The following is a 22,975-nucleotide window of genomic DNA, read 5'->3' as shown; positions in this document are numbered from 1 at the left end:
ATTGTATGAAATAGATTTGTTATCTGCAAAACTGTACAGATAGGTTGCCTATAGAGATGTGTATAGCCAAGTGGTGTTGTTAAAATGCTGTTGTGCAAATTATTGTATTTGCGTTAAGGTTTTAACTCAAGAAACCTCCCTGTGCCATAGGCTGATCTCGTTTATCCCTATGGGACTTTGCTTTCTGTAGAGACACTCAAGTTGTTGTCAACCTTAAATAGAACAATATGACCTCAGCAAACTCACTGTTCTGAGTGGGCACTCTGAATGTAATGGGCTATTCTCAAAAGCCTGAAGTCATCTGGTGGCCATAAAGAATCCATAAAATATTTAAAACAAGCTCAGCTTTTTCAGGCTGCCCCTCGTTATCAGGATATGTTAAAGAAAAAAATGGTGTTTGTGTATCCAGTGTGGCCAGCCATTAGGGTTCTAATGGGGTAATTCCTCCGCACTGGGGAATAATCTCTCCTCAGTAGGATCTGGACAATCTTAGCCTTGGGCAATGGTGTCAGACTAGGCTATAAATAGAAGTGTCTGTGTTAAGTTAATGAAGTACAAGTAAGGAGGTGAGCAAAGGTGTCTGGGTTCAGGGCCAGGAGGCAGCTAGGCTATGGGACATATGCTGTTGTTACTGTAGATCTGGAGGCTATAAGAGTACTGAGCTGACACCCTGTGACCACCAGCACTCCAGCCCCCCTGACCCTGGGACTCAGGTACTCTGCACTGAGACCATGGAAAGCCATCCCACACCATAATGACTGAGCCTCGGACTGCAGACTCCAGGACTGACTGATCATGTTACTGTTAACCAGTTATTCAATAAACACTTGAATGGTTAAGTTGGAGTACTGTCATTCTGCATCTCACCTGGGTCTGAATCACGAACAAGTAGCAGTACTCACCATAGTCTCCGCACCTATTTACTATTCAAATATTGTGTGTTTTCCAAGGATTACATTGGAACTCGATTTTTTTGTCTCGTGTCATTTATGGTATTGAGTGTGGAGGTTTTTCAAAGTCAGGATTTAGGGATTGCAGCATTTGCTGCCAAAGGAGGGTACCTAGCTGGCATTTCTGGCAGTGAAGTGGTTAACACTACAAATATTATTACAAATACTACAGATTATCTAAAAAAGGTTTTTTTATATTGTATGGGAGATATGTGAATCAGTGATTCACTTGAATGCATCTCCAATCTGTGTTGCTGAGGATGACAGCACTAAAAGGCTAGAAACGTCATCAATAGACCCCAGTTTCTTACTTTGCGTGGGTCTTTCTTGGCGATATTCCTGAGGGCCATCACAGCATCAGTCTGAATTCTGACCGGGAGTTGGGAGGCGCTGGAGGAAAACCCTGGCAGGAATTTCTGGATACGCTTGATACTTGCAGGCTGCCCGGCATTCCCCAGAGCCTTCAGTGCTAGAGAGATATCCTCCTCATGGGCCTTGTTGGCAGCCTCAGCTGCGAAATCATGAAGGGGCTAAAACAGAACATGTACAAAAACATGCCTTACATTATTTCTATTACATGCAAATGATGTATATATATTTCATTTATTATTATTCTTTAGTCTATACTATTATACCTTTAAAGGCATATGATTTAGCCATCATGAAATATCAGCAGAACAAGCTAAATAGATGGAAAATTAAGTTGACATAAAAGTGCACAAAATTAGGATGTATGGCCTAAAATGGTCCTAAGGTTTAACAAAGTATCCGGCCGCTCCTCCTCCTCTCACTGTGCCTCCCAAAACTGGAACAATCTACCAGAAACTCTCACAGCCGCCACCAGGCTAAGTTCTTTCAAAATTAAAGCTGTCTCACATTTTTATGTGGTCTGTATCTTTTACATACGCCTATAATATATATTATCTCTAACTGTGCTGCAATGTCTTGTATATAATGTATAACCCTGCTCACTTATGTAACTGTGTATTTGTGACCATGTATTGGTCATCATAACTTTAAAACATTACCCAGGATAAACATAACCCAGGACATACCTGAATACTCTCAATGTATTACTTCTGTAGAGAAATGAAAAGTAATACGTTGTCTCGGCCTGTAGGTGAACTGAGTGTGCCCTCAGTGTCCTGAGTGTGCCCTCAGAGTGTCACTCGCTCAGAGCTTCAAATACCAACATTAGATTTATAATCTTTCTCATTTTAAAATACTATAATAATGTGATTGTTATAATAAATCATGTTATATGATTGATTGGAGGGCAGGATTATTCATGACTGAACTAATAATGTTCTTTACAGACCTGTAATATGTTTTATTGTAAATATACTCTGATAGCTGGAATAACATATAAACTCACCATACTGTGCCTTAGGCCTCGGCCATGTTTAGCGCTTGCTGGTGGAAGCGTGCTGACGCGTGCTCCCGCTCAGTACTGAGCCCATACAGCCGCAATTAGAGCGACTTTAGTAGGGGCTCACCTGCGCTTCCGCGCGCTTGCGGAAGCGCAGGTCTTAGAGGAATTTAAAATTCCCCCGCTTGCCGGCGCGACAGGCCGGTCACGTGAGTGGTTCGCCCAATGTGGGCGAACCAGCTCCGTGACGTCACTGGCCCGCCCCCGGCCAGTGACGCGCCCGCCCCAGGCCCGCCCCGACGGCCCGCTGTCAGCGCGTGCGGTAAGCAACCGCAAGGCCAGGGAAAGCACCTGCTTTCCCTGCGCCTCAGCGCGCCTCGCACGCCAGCAAGGAGCCTGGCCGAGGCCTTATACTTCGCCTGAAACTGCTAAAGATACTCACCTGTAGAGCTGATTCTGGACAAGATGAGAATAAAGAACAATATTTGTAGACCATGGAACCATAAGACAGCATTGCAGCTTTGTGCAGCACAGCGGAGTTCTGGACTTTCGAATCCGACAATATATCCTGAGAACCATAACACACAGTCAGAGTGGTTTCTAGCAACAACTGGTATATTTTTTTATACATCAGCACCCCTACCTGTAAATCTATTTATAGCTGGCATCTAAAACGGAACCTTTAAAGATCACAATATTTAGTAACTAAAATTTTAATGATTTGCATTAAGCAAATGTTTCTTTGGAAACTCTTCTAGTTTAACATCAAAACAGCATTCCCTCAACTTTTTTTTTATACCCCTGACATTTGCTATTTTCAGTTTGCGGGGACACCTCTCCCTACCCACCTGCCGCTCCTGAGATACTTATCTGTGAAATTACCGGGTTAAGATTTCCGCCCAGGGGAAACAAAATGACTGCCAAATCTTGGGCCAATAGAAAGTTGCAACATCATTGGTTGCAGATTCCTATTGGATGCCAATTTAAATCCCCTATAAAAAAACAGGAAATAATGTTGATAACTTCACGAGAAAGTATTTTGGGCACCCAGGCTGAAACTAGCGAGTTCCCATCCAGGAAAAAAAGGGGAGGTTAGTTATGAGGGATGTAGGGGGAGCTGCTTTCACAAAACATGAACTTTATCTTAACTTTACGCTTTGTATTATGCTGATGTATTAAAATGCGACAGCCCTCTCAATGCATCTTTCCTGATAAAATATTATTTAAAGTCTAAATGAAGAAGTATTTGTAAAGGTTTTATATTAATGGCCGTCCACTAATTAAATTGGAATAAAATACTTCATGTATAAACTTTGCATTGTTTAATGACTTAACCACACGCAATGCGTGGCAGTTCTCTTTGACCACAAAAATGGTTGAAGGTGCAATCTATGATATAAAAATGTCTAAATTATAATAAATATTTATGAGTACAGGCATACCCCGGTTTAAGGACACTCACTTTAAGTACACTCGCGAGTAAGGACATATCGTCCAATAAGCAAACGGCAGCTCGCGCATGCGCCTGTCAGCACGTCCTGAACAGCAACACCAGCTCCCTACCTGTACCGAAGCTGTGCGCAAGCGGGGAGACTATAGAGCCTGTTACAAATGCGTTATTTCCATCGATTATGCACGTATATGACGATTGCAGTACAGTACATGCATCGATAAGTGGGAAAAGGTAGTGCTTCACTTTAAGTACATTTTCGCTTTACATACACGCTCCGGTCCCATTGCGTACGTTAATGCGGGTATGCCTGTATCTTCATTTTCTATGTTTTTCTCAAAAAACTTTTTTTAATTTTGTTTTAACGTTCCATGTTTAAAGAAGCAGTCCCGCCAAAAACTTTTTTTTTTTTTTTTTTTACAGTATTCAATCCAAGGTCTCCCTGATCCCCCCTGGGCCCCCCCTGATCCCCCCGGGCCCCCCCTGATCCCCCCTGAGCCATGCTACTTTCGGCTCCGGGGACCACCCACTTTTTCAGGTACTTGCAGCTCTAGGTGCTCGAGCACTGTCTGGCTAACCGTCCAATAGGAACCTGCAACGTCATCCATTGCGGCTTCCTATTGCTCTGGGGTTTTAAAGAGGAGAAACATGGACACCTAAACTGTATCTCGGGAATCAGGGCCTGGAAATACTGTAACTAATAATAATAATAACAACATTTAAAAAGTAACAGGGATTACAGATTAAATGCAAGATTTTAGAAATGAAGGACATGGGAAGGTTGTAAACTTCTGGTGAACTTACCGCAGCTACTTGCAATGAATGCGGACTGGCGCGCGTAAACTGCATGGCGAGAGTAATCGCCGCGGCTGCCTCGCTGTGGCTCATATCTTGGCTGTGAATATTCTGCTTGACGAACTTAAGAGAATCAGTGGTTCCAACTACAGGGATCGCGTTTGCCAGCCACCGCCTGCAAAACACAGCAATATAACTTTGTGCTCTGTATCAGGGGGGCGCAAACTGCGGAGCGCAAGATTTTCAGGGGGGGCGCGGCGGTTGCAGAGGCCCCGCTCTCTTCCCCCAAGGCATTTAAATGAATGCCCGGGGATCGCGTGAGGCGACTGCAACGTCCCTTACCTTGTCATCGGCAAAGCGGCGTCAAGTGACGCAGCGGGATCATGTGATGTCACGTTGCCATGGCAATGTGACCCCGTGGTGTCATTTGACGTCGAAAACAAGGTAAGGAAGGGGGGCGCGAGCGGGGAGGGAGAGCAGGCAGGGGGGCGCAGCGGGAATATATCACAATCCTCTAGAGCAGGGGCGCACAACTTGTCAAGACCCCCCCAACAGGTCAGGATTTAAGTGTAACATTGTTTCCCCCGCCCTCTGGGAGATCTGGCCATTACTACATATGTGGTGCATGATAGCGGCTGGTAACAGGAGGGCTGAGCCGTCCGCTGATGGTAGTGGGGACAGAGGGTCAGGTTTCTGGGGTACATTACCCACATGGTTCTCTAATAGTGCAGCGTCTCCATCTGCTGCAGGCTCCAAGATGAATGGAGGTGATCTCCTGTGGTAGAATCACTCCCTCTCTTCCCAGTAAGATCACACCCAGGCAGGAGTTATATGCAAACAGGAATGGTCTTTATTGATTACACCACAACACAGCAGTGGTCTGCCCAATCACAGCTTCTCAGGATCAGCTATCCACTGGATGATGGTCTCTGGACAACCCCTACAGGTCAGGGCCCCTGCAGCTGTCCTAGCTCTTCCCGACTTCCCTATCAGGAGTCAGGGAATAGGTCTACTCTTGCTCTCCCCCCAGGGGAAGAGGAACAGGGAAGGCCCCAATCTCAGGCTCACTGCGTGCGACCTGCCTCTCTCAGTGGGGAGAGGCACTCCCTAAATTTGAGGCGGCACCGCCCTTAAGTACAGCCAGGAGGAGGGCATCAGGTCTGTCCCATGATTGGACATGCTCAGGCCTGATGTCACCGCCTCCCACTGTCACTCAAGTGCAGCTCCAATGAGGGGGAAAACACCATGTTGACTAATGACAGCCTGATTCTACCAGGGCTTACTGCAAGGAGTAGGGCAGGATAGTAGCCACAGGTGGCATGGCTACATAAGGATAGCCCACCTGTGCTGAAGCAGGGACTGATTGAGCCACCTGTGCTGAAGCAGGGATATCCTAAAAACCTGACCTGTTGGGGAGGTGTTGAGGACTGCAGTTGGGCGCCCTGCTCATGAGAAATAAAAGATGCTTTTTATCGAGGCAGCAAAGAGAAACATGAAACCTTTACATTTATTAAACCATCAGGCAATGCATTGAATAGTAAGAGAGTCGATGTTGCTGTCATTTTTAATGACACTCTTGGTTTCTTAATTACTTCATCTCATTTGCATGTAATTTCCCAGAATCCCTAGCTGCAGGGGAAGAATTGTACGCTTTAGACAATGAGGAAAAGCCGGGTTGTATACCTATGTGAGACGTGAATATGTTAACAACTGATGTTTCATTTGCTTAATTACTTGCAAATTATACAAAAAGTAGTGGTGCTTGAATATCTTAAGATCCTTCCAATAAAACTCTATTTAAATTGAAGGCACAGTAAAAAAAAGAAAAAAGAATGTATCTAAGAATCAACCTTTCTGGTAAAAGCTGGGTGTAAAAACCACTCTTTTTGCTCAGTTCCCCATGAGTATTGTATATTAAAGATGGAAAAAAAGAAGGTCAGGCTAAGGGAACGGTCACACTTCTACACAACGGCTATTGTAAAGAATCTTGTAAAGGGTCCTTATTTTACTAGGGATTACCTGTGCTGAGGTCGGTCAGAAAACTGCTTCCAAACCGCCTGCAGGTTCTCATAGTCTAATGTGCGCAGAAGCTGAGTAAGTTGCAGGAATTTGGCTGGAGCGTCCGCATGTACTTGCTGCTGGTTATTCTGTACCAAATGCTGCAGAGTTTCTACCACCTAATGGAAGCAAAGGGAAAAGAGCATAATGTGTGATATATATATAGAAAAAAAAGGAGAAGGTTCCAGGGCACTGCGGATTTCAAAAGAATTTATTGAACAGGCACAACGTTTCAACCACCAAGCGTGGTATTCCTCAATCTTCACTTCAGAAAGACCACGCTTGGTGGTTGAAACGTTGTGCCTGTTCAATAAATTATTTTGAAATCTGCAGTGCCCTGGAACCTTCTCCTTTTTTTGCCTACTTTGGAGCTTGTCATTGTCAGGAACTCCCCTGTTCCAGGAGCACCGGTAACAGCAAGTATCTTTTGTTTAGCTTGTGGTGTGCAGCATTACCATTGCTTTTATATATATATATATATATATATATACCTTTATATATATATATATATATATATATATATAGTGCAGAATAAATGAGTTCTTCAGTATTAGGTGATACCATTTTTATTGGACTAACAATTTATGTCATAGGACAAGCTTTCGAGAGCTTTCCTCTCTTCCTCAGGTCAGCGATACATGCTTGACCTGAAGAAGAGAGAACTCTCGAAAGCTTGTCCTATGACATAAATTGTTAGTCCAATAAAAAAGGTATCACCTAATACTGAAGAACTCATTTATTCTGCTCTATTGCAACTGGACTAACACAGCTATTTTCTGCTTTATATATATATATATATATATATATATATATATATATATATATATATATATATAAATAAAAGTATAAATCCTTTGGGGAATCTGCACTACAATACTTGTATATATAGTTAGAGAAATGTCACAACTATTTTGAATAATGTTGTTATACAGGGAGATAGACCAATTAACAGGTGTATCTCTGTGTACAGTAAACTGGAAACCTCCGCCTGGGGATCTGTATTCAGTGGTTCATCTCCATCACAAGTTCACGTGTGGCCGTGACAGAGACCGCCGGAGCTCGCCGTACTTACCTGCGCCTCTGGGCTCTTCGTTTTTATTAAGTGAATTGGCATCTGAAGTATTTCTGAAGCAAAATGGTAACTTAATCCCCCGCGGTTTTCCAGCTGCATCTGAGGCTCAACTATTCGGTTGGTTTTAGTTTCCACCCAGGTGAGTGTTTGTCTGAATGAGAAGGAAGCGATTCAGAGCGGACCTGCACAACACCTATTTTTGGGTATCTATTTGTGAAACTTACTCTTTAATATTTGGCCACAAAATATCAAGTATACGACACCCCTGTTCTTTTCTTTGCTAACCTTATCACCATTATATATCAGGTTAGGAAAAACTAACGTGTATTGTCAGGCTATTTTGATTCAAATGAACCCAAATCTACTATTCTCTTCACCCGACATGCACCGCAAGCTCCTTACTCAAGAATGATTCTATTTTATATGACTATAGTCAGAGTTACATGCTGAAATGTGTTGTCACGTTATGTTTAGTATGCAATATAGGGGTATTTATAATGGAATAATTTGAGTGCTCATTTGCATGTCATTGCCCAGAATCCCTTGCTGCAGTGGCAGCATTGTTTGCTAAGTGATAATGGGGACAGACAGGGTTGCAGACTTGTCTGATACGTGCAAACCCACACATGGATTTTTATTTGCTGTACACTGTGCGGTGGACGGTTTTTGCCACTTGTTTTTACAAACCACAATTGTTGGAATGTCTGGTGATACTTAGAATTCTAATTTATTAGCCATCTTTCTAGAGACACAATAAGGGGCCAAGTAGCCGCTACCTTGCGTCCATTATGGCAGCTCCGTCGAGTTCATAGAACGGTGTGTACTGATACACCTGTTTGGCTGTAGCTTCTAGAATGAGGGCGCCTTGCGCTTTCTTCTTCATTTTGTACGTGTACGTAGCAGTTCCACGTAAGTTCTTTGACTTCTAAATAGAGAAATGAAATGTAATGAACACAGCGGCCATTGAAAATGATGCAGGGAAATGTAATTTGAAATCGCGTTTCGTGAACCTTTGTACGAACGTGACATTTTTCAATCTGCGCCATCAGCGTAAAAAAAAATGTGTTTGAATTTTTTGCCTCACAGAAAGTGGCTGTGGTAAGTGTACGGTTGTTAATGGCATGGACTAAAGAATAACGTTTCTGTGCAGCCTGAAAAAGTTAAAAATCCGTCAAAAAGGTCAACTTAGCGTAAACCCTAAAAAGTCTCAATATTGTTAACGCAAAATGAAGTTCCTAACTATCAACCAAAAATGTATTTATCGCAGCTCAGATGTTTTATGATGCAGGTTAACAAAATGTATTATTTTCACATTATGGCTATTATAAATAATATTATACTAACATGTTATGTTTACCAACACTGATTATATATTTTTTTTTAAATACACAGAATTATGTTTTAATTCACATTATATCATTCAGGTATTCCACACGGTGCAATGCGTCAAAATTAATTTCAAATCACGAATTATGCGTCGTGTGATCTCTTCGTACTGCGCGTACAACGCACATTTTATGAAGGTTTGTATTAATAATAATAATAATAATAATAATAGCATGTTCTTGTATAGCGCTGCTAATTGTACGCAGCGCTTTACAGAGACATTTTGCAGGCACAGGTCCCTGCCCCGTGGAGCTTACAATCTATGTTTTTGGTGCCTGAGGCACAGGGAGATAAAGTGACTTGCCCAAGGTCACAAGGAGCCGACACCGGGAATTGAACCAGGTTCCCCTGCTTCACACTCAGTGCCAGTCAGTGTCGTTACTCACTGAGCCGCTCCTTCTCCCAGAATCCCCTGCTTCACACTCAGTGCCAGGCAGTGTCGTTACTCACTGAGCCGCTCCTTCTCCCAGAATCCCCTGCTTCACACTCAGTGCCAGTCAGTGTCTTTACTCACTGAGCCGCTCCTTCTCCCAGAATCCCCTGCTTCACACTCAGTGCAAGTCAGTGTCGTTACTCACTGAGCCGCTCCTTCTCCCAGAATCCCCTGCTTCACACTCAGTGCAAGTCAGTGTCTTTACTCACTGAGCCGCTCCTTCTCCCAGGTTCCCCTGCTTCACACTCAGTGCCAGGCAGTGTCTTTACTCACTGAGCCGCTCCTTCTCCCAGAATCCCCTGCTTCACACTCAGTGCAAGTCAGTGTCGTTACTCACTGAGCCGCTCCTTCTCCCAGGTTCCCCTGCTTCACACTCAGTGCCAGGCAGTGTCTTTACTCACTGAGCTGCTCCTTCTCCCAGGTTCCCCTGCTTCACACTCAGTGCCAGGTAGTGTCTTTACTCACTGAGCCGCTCCCTCTCCCTTTTTAGTACTAAAATGTTGACTTAAAAGAAGTCAAATATGACTCTAGTACAGGGGCGGGCAACTTCAGTCCTCAAGGACCACCAACAGGTGAGGTTCTCAGGATATCCCTGCTTCAGCACTGGTGGCTAAGTCAGTGGCTCAGTCAGTGGCTACGTCTTCGCCCCTGCTTTAGTACATAGCCTCTGATCCAGCTGATGAATTAACCCTTACCTGTTGACATTCTTTACAAGTCTCCAAGTAAGCCATTCCAATGTTCTTCGCCACTTTGTCCTCACACCTGTTGAGGTCCGTTGATTTAATCAGAGTGATCCGGTCGGCTCTCATGTCTTCTTGGATCACATATCGTGTGTGACACAGACCCATAATACCAGCCTGGGAAGGGTAGAAGAAAATAAACACGTGACTACAGTTGTCAACGTGATTTTAGTAAGACATTGGGGAGATGTGATGTAGTGGGGGGGGGGGGGGTTAATGCTGTTTTACATTGTTAGAAATCTGTTTATTATATTAAAATGTATGAATGAGAACTTATATCAAGACTATTGAATGAGAATATGATTTGAGGTGTGGAACTCATATGTCAGCAAAAAGAGATGAATTCCAGTGAAGGTTTCATGCATAACAGATGTTGGGGTTTGGCTTAGGCTGCGCTTATACTGCCGGTGACGCGATCGATGACGCAACCCGTCACCGTCGCTATTGTGAAAGTTGTAATTTATGTTTAGGAGACGTCGCACATGCCTTGATGCGCGGCCGCATTGGCCACGTCATGGCTGCGTTTCAGCCAATGAGGGTGAACCAGCCACGTGATGTTATGGCCGTGCCCCCGCCACGCCCCCGTCGCGATATTATCTTTCCCCCTGCAGCTCAAGCACAGACCACAGATCGCGGTTTGCACCCAGGCACGCGTCGCCAAGCGCCCGTACAGGTGCCGACACTGGGACCGTAGCCTAAGCTGCAATGTAAGACAAATATTTCTCTATCATTGCCATCTGAGCACGTTATCATCATTGATTGAATTTCCATCTGTATGTAAGAATAAACTAGAACTTTGTCTACTGGAAAGCAATCTTCTGCAGTACTGGAATCGTTCTGAACAAGGAGTCAGTTAAACTTATTCTAACATGCATGATCTTGAAACCTGGGATACATTTACAAACCTCTTGCAAGTCGTACACATTTTGTGAATTTTTCATGTTGACTTGAAGCATGTTCACGATTCCTCTGTAAATGTTAAGCACAGTGTCTGAGACATCATCTGAGGCGAAGATGGATCCAACCCGTCCATTGCTGTATTCGAACTTCACAGGTTTTGTGAGCTGTTGTGCAATAACTTGGGTTAGCTTAGAGGATCGAGTGAAGGGATCTTTGGGCCACACGCCATTGTACTCCTTAAATTCTGGAGATAGGATCTAAAAAACAAAATTGAAAAAATTATCACTTATTTATGAAGTTGAATTTTTACTTTGAAATACTGTTTATATTTCAAAACGATGGGAATTTCATACCATCCATTCAGTACTGATGGTTTTCTATGAAAATACATTTCTGTCCATTGGAAACGTAATAGAGACTTTGTAAAACCCCTTTATTTCAATGAGGTTACAATTGTGAGTTTGTGATTTTTGTTATGTTTCTTAATAGACAAGTTTGCAGATAAGCTATATAGTCAGTAGACATACTGTGTAAGAGAAGCCGTGCATGATAGAGTAATATCTCCCTTTGAAATTGAGCAAAAATAAGGGGATAGTGCTAACTCATTGGAACTACAGTACCAAGAGTGCCTCTTAACTGATATTAATTATGTTCAATATTTTTGATAAGGGGTCTCGTTACTAAAATCGCCTGGCTGCAAAACTAGGTTTAAAATCAGAGCCAAAACAGGACCATATTTATCAAAGAAAATGAATCATTTTTAAGGCAACTGGAGTTTTTCTTGTGATTCATTTGGGGTGAATCTGTTGTACTAGTTTTGCCCAGTTTTGCAGCTATTGTACCAAACATTTATGCATTCCCTAGTACTTATGTTCTGCTTTATTAGGAAAGCTATCCGTATCCCTCCTGGGACTGTAAAGGAAGAGGTTACAGTTCAATTTATGGAGATTTTTAGGATTAACGAAAACTAATTAGGATGTGCAATACATACTCTTCTTCTCTCCCCACTAACAATAGCTTCATCTGCTCTACACATTACACATACTCTTTTTACTCTTGTTACTCACTAATCACTAATGTATCTATATCTTTATTTGTACAGCACCATCCATGTACAGCACATAGCGCTCTGGGGCAGAACAAGTTATTTATGGACCCTGGTGCAAATATATACATCGTGAAGGGGCCTTACTGGGTAGTAGAGGGGTCCTTACCTGGCGGTGGGGGGGGACCTTACGTGGCGGTGGTGGGGGACCTTACCTGGTGGTGGTGGGGGACCTTACCTGGCAGTGGTGGGGGACCTTACCTGGCAGTGTAGGGGGACCTTATATGGTGGTGGAGGCAGGGCCATCTTAACAGCATTATAGGCCCCGGGGCAAAGCAGTGCACTGGGCCCTGCCAACTATCCGCTACAAGTCGTAATTTTTCTCCTTCTACCGAGTTAGCGGGAGATTTTAATGTTCAAGCGGGTGAACGGAAAATTAGTGTTAAATTCTGGTCTGTGCATAGATTAGCGTGGGGCCCCTATGCTCGTGGTGCCCCTGGTCAACTGCCCAGCGTGCCCATGTGTTAAGATGGCACTGGGTGGAGGGGAACCTTACCTGGTGGGGCAGGGAGCCCTTACCTGGCGGTGATGGGGGACCTTACCTGGGGGTGTAGGGGGACCTTATCTGGTGGTGTAGGGGAGCCTTACTGGGCAGTGGAGGGGGGCTACCTAGACGGCCAATTGCGGAAGTTGGTCTCAACTTTCGGTGAGTACCACCGTGGAGGGCCAACTCTGGCAGGACGGATTCCCCTCCTCAGGAAAGGCTGGGTCAGGCTGAGCTGGGGTGAAGCCGTGGGGGGTGGGTTGGACCCTAGAGAATTGCCGGAACACCAGTGTTTTCCGGCAAGTTTGAGGATGGGCCCCTAAAAGTCATGGGCTGTGGTGCAGCTGAACCAGCAGGAGGTCAGCCACTTATAGCACTTTACAGCAGTAATATATGTGACAAAATAATAGGAGACATACTGGGAATATGTGCCTCAGACATAAAAGTAACATTAGGAAAAGCGTCCCTGCCTAGAAGAGCTTACACTCGTAAGTGGTAAGCAGGGAGAATTTATAGAGACAGTAGCAGGGTGTTATGGTAAGTGTGTCTCCAAGGGGCCATGGTGAATGCATATAGGAGGTGTAATACTCTGCAGGGGGTCATGGTGAATGCATATAGGAGGTGTAATACTCTGCAAGGGGGTCATGGTGAATGCATATAGGAGGTGTAATACTCTGCAAGGGGTCAGTGTGAATGCATATAGAAGGTGTAATACTCTGCAAGGGGTCATGGTGAATGCATATAGGAGGAGTAATACTCTGCAAGGGGTCATGGTGAATGCATATAGGAGGAGTAATACTCTGCAAGGGGTCATGGTGAATGCATATAGGAGGTGTAATACTTTGCAAGGGGGTCATGGTGAATGCATATAGGAGGTGTAATACTCTGCAAGGGGTCATGGTGAATGCATATAGGAGGTTTAATACTCTGCAAGGGGTCATGGTGAATGCATATAGAAGGTGTAATACTCTGCAAGGGGTCATGGTGAATGCATATAGGAGGAGTAATACTCTGCAAGGGGTCATGGTGAATGCATATAGGAGGTGTAATACTCTGCAAGGGGTCAGGGTGAATGCATATAGGAGGAATAATACTCTGCAAGGGGTCAGGGTGAATGCATATAGGAGGTGTAATACTCTGCAAGGGGTCAGGGTGAATGCATATAGGAGGAATAATACTCTGCAAGGGGTCAGGGTGAATGCATATAGGAGGTGTAATACTCTGCAAGGGGCCATGGTGAATGCTTATAGGAGGTGTAATACTCTGCAAGGGGTCATGGTGAATGCATATAGGAGGAGTAATACTCTGCAAGGGGTCATGGTGAATGCATATAGGAGGTGTAATACTCTGCAAGGGGTCATGGTGAATGCATATAGGAGGAGTAATACTCTGCAAGGGGTCATGATGAATGCATATAGGAGGAGTAATACTCTGCAAGGGGTCATGGTGAATGCATATAGGAGGTGTAATACTCTGCAAAGGGTCATGGTGAATGCATATAGGAGGTGTAATACTCTGCAAGGGGTCATGGTGAATGTATTTAGGAGGAGTAATACTCTGCAAGGGGTCATGGTGAATGCATATAGGAGGTGTAATACTCTGCAAGGGGTCATGGTGAATGCATATAGGAGGTGTAATGCTCTGCAAGGGGTCAGGGTGAATGCATATAGGAGGTGTAATACTCTGCAAGGGGTCAGGGTGAATGCATATAGGAGGTGTAATGCTCTGCAAGGGGCCATGGTGAATGCATATAGGAGGTGTAATACTCTGCAAGGTGTCATGGTGAATGCATGTAGGAGGTGTAATACTCTGCAAAGGGTCATGGTGAATGCATATAGGAGGTGTAATACTCTGCAAGGGAACAACCCGCTTGCTACATTAAAGAGCTGTGTTTTAAAGTCTCTAAAAGTGGAGAGAGAGTAAAGTTCTCTTCTCAAATCTCTACTCACTAATCTCTAATCACTACTCACTAATCTCTAATCACTACTCACTAATCTCTAATCTCTAATCACTACTCACTAATCTCTAATCTCTAATCACTACTCACTAATCTCTAATCACTAATCACTAATGCATATTCTTTTACACTCTCCAATACAGAGATTACAAAGGGGAGATTCATTAAAGTCCCATGCAGGGGATCGCACCCCTATTAACATCCATTCAAGTCAATGGCAATTACCGCCGAAACCAGGTGTGTCCACTCCAAATTTGACCTTAGTAAATCCGGGTGATAAACTGATGTTGTCTCTACTTCTCTTTCACTCATTTGCTACATTGTAATACATAGATTCCACCGGCATATTCCAGTTTCTGGACTGCTTTTGGAAATGAAATCTGCGTTGACCTCGCCCTGTGCTCTCATTGCCCTTCTCCCCCTTTGGATGGGCTTTACCTTGAGAAGGTAGGACTTCTGCGCGTAGCCGCTGATCTCCACCTTGCAGTTCAGTTTTACACCAGCTTGGGTCAAACCTTTCTCTGGGAATCCATTCAGTACTCGGCCTTCATAATTGTACACGTATGTTTTGCTGTCACTGAAAAAAGGCTCTGTAATACATTGATGAACACAAGCATTACACACACGTGTGTGAGAAAGCAGGACGCTCACCTCTAGTCCCCAAGTCCCACCCCCCAACATGTGAGGTTTTAAGGATATCCCTGCTTCAGGACTGGTGGCTCAATCAGTGGCTCATTAGAAGAGTCTGCTTCAGCTCACGTAGCTCAATCAGTCCCTGCTTCAGTCCTTGTTTCAGCACAGATGGCTCATTCCGTCCCTGCTTCAGCTCAATCAGTGGCTGAATCTTTGACTGAGCTAATGATTGAGCCACCTGTGCTGAAGCTGGAATATCCTCAACACCTGACCTGTTGGGGGGTCTTGAGGACTGGAGTTGAGCCCCCCTGTGATAAAGCCCCAACCGTGCATGTAGTGCTTCACAAATGAGACATTATAATACAGGAAATGATAACATAATACAGGCATAAATGGGACACATATGGATAAGTGGGATACATACAGTATGGATAAGTGGGACACATATGGATAAGTGAGACACATATGGATAAGTGAGACACATGGATAAGTGGGACACATATGGATAAGTGGGACACATGGATAAGTGGGACACATGGATAAGTGGGACACATATGGATAAGTGGGACACATGGATAAGTGGGACACATGGATAAGTGGGACACATGGATAAGTGGGACACATGGATAAGTGGGACACATGGATAAGTGGGACACATATGATAAGTGAGACATATGGATGTACTGTAGATAGTAGAATCATGGAGCACATGTATAACCTTTATCAATTGTTTGTTTATTTTTTCATCTTTTGCAATCTGATTGTCTGGAATATATCTAAAATATTCAGTATCCCCAGGGCCGCCAACAGAAATCACCCCCCCCCCCTGTCGGCGGTATTGTAAGCCACCCACCCCCATTTCACAGCTCACGAGCCCCCTCTTTCCCCCCTCCTCTTCCCATGTATTTCTCTCCCTTCCGTCTCATCCCCTCTCACTCTCCCACCTCGCATGTATTTCTCTCCCCTGCGTCACACTCTTACTCCCTCTTTTCCTCACTTACCACCTCTCTCACTTCCGTCCTTCAATTACCCCATGCTCACTCATTCCCTCCCCCCTCACACAATTCCCCTGACAAGATATATAACAAAATATTTCCCACCCACCCCCAATGCGAAAAATCTTCCGACCCCCAAATACATACAAAATAATCCCCACACCCCAAATGCATATAAGAATACCACCTACCATATACATATATAAAATAAAATCCCCCAAGCCCCCCAATACATATAAAAAATACCCTAACCCATATAAAAATACCCGCAAGCCCCCCAACACATATAAAAAGAGCCCCGCCCCCAACACATATAAAAAGAGCCCCGCCCCCAATACATATAAAGAGACCCCCACTCCCCCCAATACATATAAAAAGACCCCACTCCCCCAATACATATAAAGAGACCCCACTCCCCCAACACATATAAAAAGACCCCCACTCCCCCAATACATATAAAGAGACCCCACTCCCCCAATACATATAACAGGACCCAACTCCCCCAATACATATAACAGGACCCCCACTCCCCCCAATACATATAAAGAGACCCCACTCCCCCAATACATATAAAGAGACCCCCACTCCCCCAATACATATAAAGAGACCCCACTCCCCCAATACATATAAAGAGACCCCCACTCCCCCAATACATATAAAGAGACCCCACTCCCCCAATACATATAAAAACACCCCCACTCCCCAATACATATAACAGGACCCCCACTCCCCCAATACATATAAAAAGACCCCCACTCCCCCAATACATATAAAGAGACCTCACTCCGCCCAATACATATAAAGTGACCCCCACTCCCCCAATACATATAACAGGACCCCCACTCCCCCAATACATATAAAGAGACCCCCACTCCCCCAATACATATAAAAAGACCCCACTCCCCCAATACATATAAAAAGACGTCTACTCCCCCAATACATATAAAGAGACCCCCACTCCCCCAATACATATAAAAAGACCCCCACTCCCCCAATACATATAAAAAGACCCCCACTCCCCCAATACATATAAAGATACCCCCACTCCCCCAATACATATAACAGGACCCCCACTCCCCCAATACATATAAAAATACCCCCACTCCCCCAATACATATAAAAAGACCCCCACTCCCCCAATACATATAAAGAGACCCCCACTCCCCCAATACATATAAAAAGACCCCCACTCCCCCAATACATATAAAAAGACCCCCACTCCTCCCAATACATATAAAAAGACCCCACTCCCCCAATACATATAAAAAGACCCCCACTCCCCCCAATACATATAAAGAGACCCCACTCCCCCAATACATATAGAGACCCCCACTCCCCCAATACATATAAAGAGACCCCCACTCCCCCAATACATATAAAGAGACCCCACTCCCCCAATACATATAAAGAGACCCCCACTCCCCCAATACATATAACAGGACCCCCACTCCCCCAATACATATAACAGGACCCCCACTCCCCCAATACATATAAAAAGACCCCACTCCCCCAATACATATAAAAAGACCCCACTCCCCCAATACATATAAAAAAAAGTAGACATACCTTGGGGATGGTCAGGACCGGTGACTGCGGTGTCTGGCTTTTCGGTGGGCGGTCTGAGGAGCCGCCTGGCTTGGGAGAGCACTGGGGGAAGGATCCTAGTAGGGCCTGGTATTGAGGGGTGGGAAGGATGCCCGGGAGAAGGCCCGGCCGCCTGATCCCCTTCTGCAGGGGGTGCCGAGGGGATGCCGGTAGGGCCATGGGATGGTGGGAGCGTGGATGGGAAAAGCGCGGGCGAAGGCCCGGCCGCCCGGGCTCCTACTACAGGGGGCGCCGAGGGGATTCCGGTAGGAGCCTGGCCATGGTGGGAGGGGCTGAGGAGCGTGGTTGGGTAGAGCGCGGGTGAAGGCCCGGTTGCCCGGGCCCCTACTGCAGGGAGAGCAAAAATGACAGCCATTTTTTTCCCCCGGACACTTTTTTTTTGACACGGCAGACCCTTCCTGTTGGCGGCCCTAAGTATCCCAGTCATCCTTTGAGTATAAACAAATCCCAAATATTCAGTTTTACAGTCTACTAATTATAATGTAAGGATATTAAACATGCTTACCATATTGTGACCTCTCGCTCCCTGTGAGAAAAAATATAAGAAACTCATTAGAAACAGCAGAAAATATGAGAAACTATTATTCTTTCATATCATGTGTCCCATCGTCTGAGTGAATGGCACAATTATTCAGCGCAACACCCACTTACCCACAACAAAGGTGAGCAGAAGCCCCAGAATGATTCCCCTCATGATGATGGCGAATAGAGATCCAACAACAAACGGTGGCATTTATAGCACAGAGGTCTGGGGCACGTGATGCCAGAAATGGTTGACACTGGTAAATAATCAATTTTTTACCCGATCAATCAAACATATTTACCACAATTCATTAATTCATTCATATTACGGACATCAATTATTATTCAAACAGGAATTCCATAATAAGCATGGTCAGAATACCTATATAAATTACGTTTGAAATAAAAAAAATATATTTTAGTATATTTTAATGAAGGTGGTTAATAATTGTTGGCGGTTTGTAGCCAAGTGATAGGTTAGGATAACTTTGTTCAGGTCACAGTGACTGAAGACAACAGGTGTTATCTTTCTGATAACAATTCAAATTTACTGAGCAAAGAGACATCCTACCAAAAAGTGACAGTGACACAGTCAGCAGTTTTCATCTTCTCCATAATGTGAGTTCCAAGGTTCTTTAACTGTTTCGGTGTGGAAGGGGTCTGCACTGTAATGCAACCCCCCTCACCAATCGAATAGCAAAAAATAAATAACCGTTTAACCACATTCTGATAAATATAATTATCCTTTTAGATGCGGGGAAGGGCCGCACATAACATTTTAGATGATTAGTTAATGTGCATTAAAAAGTATTAGGCCGGGACCACGGTAAAAAATATAGCGCTGAGCCGCGCAGAGCCGCGCAGAGCCAGGAAACTTACCTCCTGCATCCGGCATGTGTGGGGCTTTGGTAGACGCTTCCGCACACTGCCGCAGCCGTGAGGAGGCGTGTGGAATTGCAGCCGACAGATTCGTTTAATTTTTCGCGCTGAGGGAAGCGGAGGGCCGGTCACGTGACCGGCAAAAGCCAATGGCACTCCATGACGTCGCGCCGTGACGCGCTAGCCCTGCCTCCCGCCCCGCCTCCCACCCGCCTCACAAGCGCGCTCGCTGACGCTCATGCCACGACATAAAAAAGCTCCTGCTTGAGCAGGAGAGCATGAGCGTCAGCGCCCGATGGTCCTGGCCTTAATCATGCTCGATGCTTCAGTGCAGATTAACAGGATAGTTCTTTGTAACCACTCGGCATATAAAATTACGCTATAAAAAGCAGCGAGTTATTTTATAAGTACGTTCTTTTATCCTCTAAAATAAAAGTGCAAATAATCAATTACTTCATTCTAAAAAATATGAAATTAAGAAAAGCAAAGATTATCTATCAGTACTCTCTTAAAGAGAAAATAAGGCGATTGAAGAGCAATATTTTTTCCTCTGATATTATTGGTATTATTATTATTATTATTATTATTATTATTATTGAAAATGGGGGAAATATGGACAAGTTAAAATAATTTGTTCCAATCCATATAATCAGTTAAAAGGCCTTAACTCCATTGTTTTAAACATTTGTGCTTTCATGCATTTTGGGAACATGTTACTACTTTTTTCTTCTTTCTGTGCATTATATATTTACTAGCTGAGAGACCCGGCTTTGCCCGGGATGTAAATGCGTAATAGGTAGTATTATTTATAAATCGTGGAACAATAGGTGACTATTTGTTGTAAAGGTTGGATAATAATATTGAAAAGAAAGATGGAAGAAAATGTAATACCCGGACCCGACTTACTACAATCTAGGTTCCTACGACTTGGTGCCCCAGCCATTGCCAAACCAATTGCGTCGATAGTCAACTCTATCCTGTCTGCAGGCCATATCCCTAAGACCTGGAAAACTGCCAGAGTTGTCCCAATCTTCAAAAGTGGGGACAAAAACACTGTCTCAAACTACAGGCCAATCTCACTTCTCCCAATTCTATCCAAAGTTATGGAAAAATGTGTCCACTCCCAATTAAGCGAGTTCTACACCAAGACAAATTTCCCTAGCCAATTCCAGTCTGGGTTTCGTCCCAAACACTCCACCGTAACTACCCTGCTAAAAGTTTGCAATGAAATCCAGTGTGGAATGGAACGGGGACAACTCACTGGTGCAGTATTCCTAGATTTTGCAAAGGCTTTTGACACAGTTGATCATGCTATCCTGCTTAACAAACTCCAGAGCTCTGGAATAGGGAAACATGCTTTAAACTGGTTTCAGTCCTACCTATCAGGAAGATCCCAACATGTGTCCATCTCAGGCTCTAACTCCAACCCCCTGGATATCACCTGTGGTGTCCCGCAAGGCTCTGTTCTGGGGCCCCTACTCTTCTCAGTGTTCATTAATGATCTTCCCACAGCTTGTAAGGAAGCCTCAATACACATGTATGCAGATGACACAATCCTGTATGCACACAGCCATAGCCTCTCTGACCTTCAACACATACTTCAGTCTGACTTTTTGAGACTCGAAAACTGGATTTCCCAAAACAAACTGTTTTTAAACACTGACAAGACTGTAACAATGGTATTTGGGACCAAGACTAAATTTGTAAAGCTTCCAGTGACTGAGCTCCTGATTAGAACCAACGCTAAAACCACCCTAACACCTGTCACTAGTTTTAAATACCTGGGCTTATGGTTTGACTCCCACTTAACATTCGGGATGCACATTGATACCCTGACAACCAAGACCTATGCCAAACTAGGGGTACTTTACAGGAACAAATCCTCCCTAAGTCTCCTGGTCAGAAAGCGTATTGCACAGCAGATGCTAATGCCAATTATTGACTATGGAGACATAGTATATGGCTCGGCTCCTCAAACCCACCTTAGCAAACTTGACACCCTCTACAACTCAATTTGTCGTTTTGTTCTCCAATGCAACTACAACACACATCACTGCGAAATGCTCAAAGAACTAGATTGGTCATCACTAGAGTCTAGGCGCAAAGTTCACCTTTCCTGTCTCACCCTCAAATACTTTCTGGGCAAGCTACCCATCTACCTGAACAAGCTCCTCACCCCTACCACATGCAGTACCTATCACCTGAGATCAGACTCCAAAAGACTATTCATGGTCCCAAGACTCAACAAAGTATCCGGACGTTCCTCCTTCTCCTTCCGTGCACCCCAAAACTGGAACAACCTACCAGAGACTCTCATATCCACCACCAGCTTAAGTTCTTTTAAATCTAAGGCTGTCTCACACTTTAATCTGGTCTGTAACTGTTTCATAAGCTCATAATATATATTTTCTTTAACTGTGCATGCAATGTCTTGTATATAAATGTATACCTTGTTCATTTATGTAACTGTATTTGTAACCATGTATTATTTGTTTTACTCTGTGCCCAGGACATACTTGAAAACGAGAGGTAACTCTCAATGTATTACTTCCTGGTAAAATATTTTATAAATAAATAAATAAATAATACGATGTTGTATAAAAATGGTTTATTGTAACCACACCACAGTACAATGTATATTTTGGTGACATAAGTGATGTGAAAATGTGAGGCGTGTGTCCTGCTAGGGTGTGAGGCGGCGGGTGGGTGTTCAGTACGGGTGGCACGTGGGTAGTGAGTGCTGGCTGTGGGTGGGGGTCCTGCTAGGGTGTGAGGCGGCGGGTGTGTGGCGAGTGCAGGTGACAGCTGGTCAGTGATATTGTTGCGTAGGGGCAGGATGCGGCAGGTGTGTGTCGAGTGTGTGGGGTGGGTGAGAGGTGGTGGGTGTGTGTCGAGTGTGGCGGGTGTCTGTTGAGTGCGTGCGGCGGCTGTGTGGCGCAGGGGTGTGAGCGGTGGGCGGGTGAAAGGCAGAAGTGCGGGTGGGCGAAAGGCAGAGGCGGGAGGGCGGATGATAGGCGTTGAAGGAGGGGAGGTGAGGTCGGAGGGGTGGTGGGGGGTGGTGAGGGGAGGTGAAGGGGGGCGGAGGGGAGGTCGGAGGGGAGGTGAGGATGGGTGGTGAGAGGGGGGGTGGTGGGGGATGGTAAGGGGGGGTGAAGGGGGGGCGGAGGGGAGGTGAAGGGGGCGGAGGGGAGGTGGAGGGGAGGTGAAGGGGGTTGGCAGGAGGTGAAGGGAGGGGGGGGTGACAGGAGGTGAAGGGGGGGGGACAGGAGGCGAAGGGGGGGTGACAGGAGGTGAAGGGAGGAAGGGAAGGGGGAGGTGGAGGAGGGGAAGGGGGAAGAGGGAGGTGGGGAAGGGGAGAGGTGGGGGAGGAGGGGAAGGGGGGAGGAGAAGGGGGGAGGTGGGAGGGGGGAAGGTGGGGAGGTGGGGGAAAGGGTGAAGGGGGGAGGTGGGGGAAAGGGTGAAGGGGGGAGGGGGGAGGTAAGGGTGAAGGGGGGGAGGGGTGAAGGGGGAAAGGTGGGGGAGGGGGAAAGGGGGGAAAGGTGGGGAGGGGGGAGGTGGTGGGAAGGGGGGAAGAAGGGGGAGGTGGTGGGAAGGGGGGAGGAGGGTGGGAAGGGAGGGGGAGGTGGTGGGAAGGGGGGGAGG

The 22,975-nt window shown here is 45.2% G+C and overlaps 1 protein-coding gene across 1 annotated transcript in view; it reads right to left on the bottom strand.

The window, feature by feature from the left end:
* The window catches only part of LOC142503466 (vitellogenin-A2-like), a 69,826-nt gene that overhangs the window by 24,031 nt on the left and 22,820 nt on the right, over positions 1 to 22,975 (bottom strand). Inside the window, exons 2-11 of the mRNA XM_075615659.1 lie at positions 18,438 to 18,458; positions 15,138 to 15,289; positions 11,159 to 11,410; positions 10,209 to 10,370; positions 8,471 to 8,619; positions 7,695 to 7,845; positions 6,584 to 6,741; positions 4,574 to 4,739; positions 2,762 to 2,887; positions 1,262 to 1,480 (exon numbers count right to left, since the gene is read on the bottom strand). Coding sequence (XP_075471774.1) covers positions 1,262 to 1,480; positions 2,762 to 2,887; positions 4,574 to 4,739; positions 6,584 to 6,741; positions 7,695 to 7,845; positions 8,471 to 8,619; positions 10,209 to 10,370; positions 11,159 to 11,410; positions 15,138 to 15,289; positions 18,438 to 18,458 — 1,556 coding nt within the window. The remainder of the gene's footprint in view (positions 1 to 1,261; positions 1,481 to 2,761; positions 2,888 to 4,573; positions 4,740 to 6,583; positions 6,742 to 7,694; positions 7,846 to 8,470; positions 8,620 to 10,208; positions 10,371 to 11,158; positions 11,411 to 15,137; positions 15,290 to 18,437; positions 18,459 to 22,975) is intronic.

The sequence above is a fragment of the Ascaphus truei genome, chromosome 10, assembly GCF_040206685.1.
Source record: "Ascaphus truei isolate aAscTru1 chromosome 10, aAscTru1.hap1, whole genome shotgun sequence".
NCBI lineage: Eukaryota > Metazoa > Chordata > Amphibia > Anura > Ascaphidae > Ascaphus > Ascaphus truei.
This window is presented reverse-complemented; position numbering and strand designations above follow the sequence as displayed.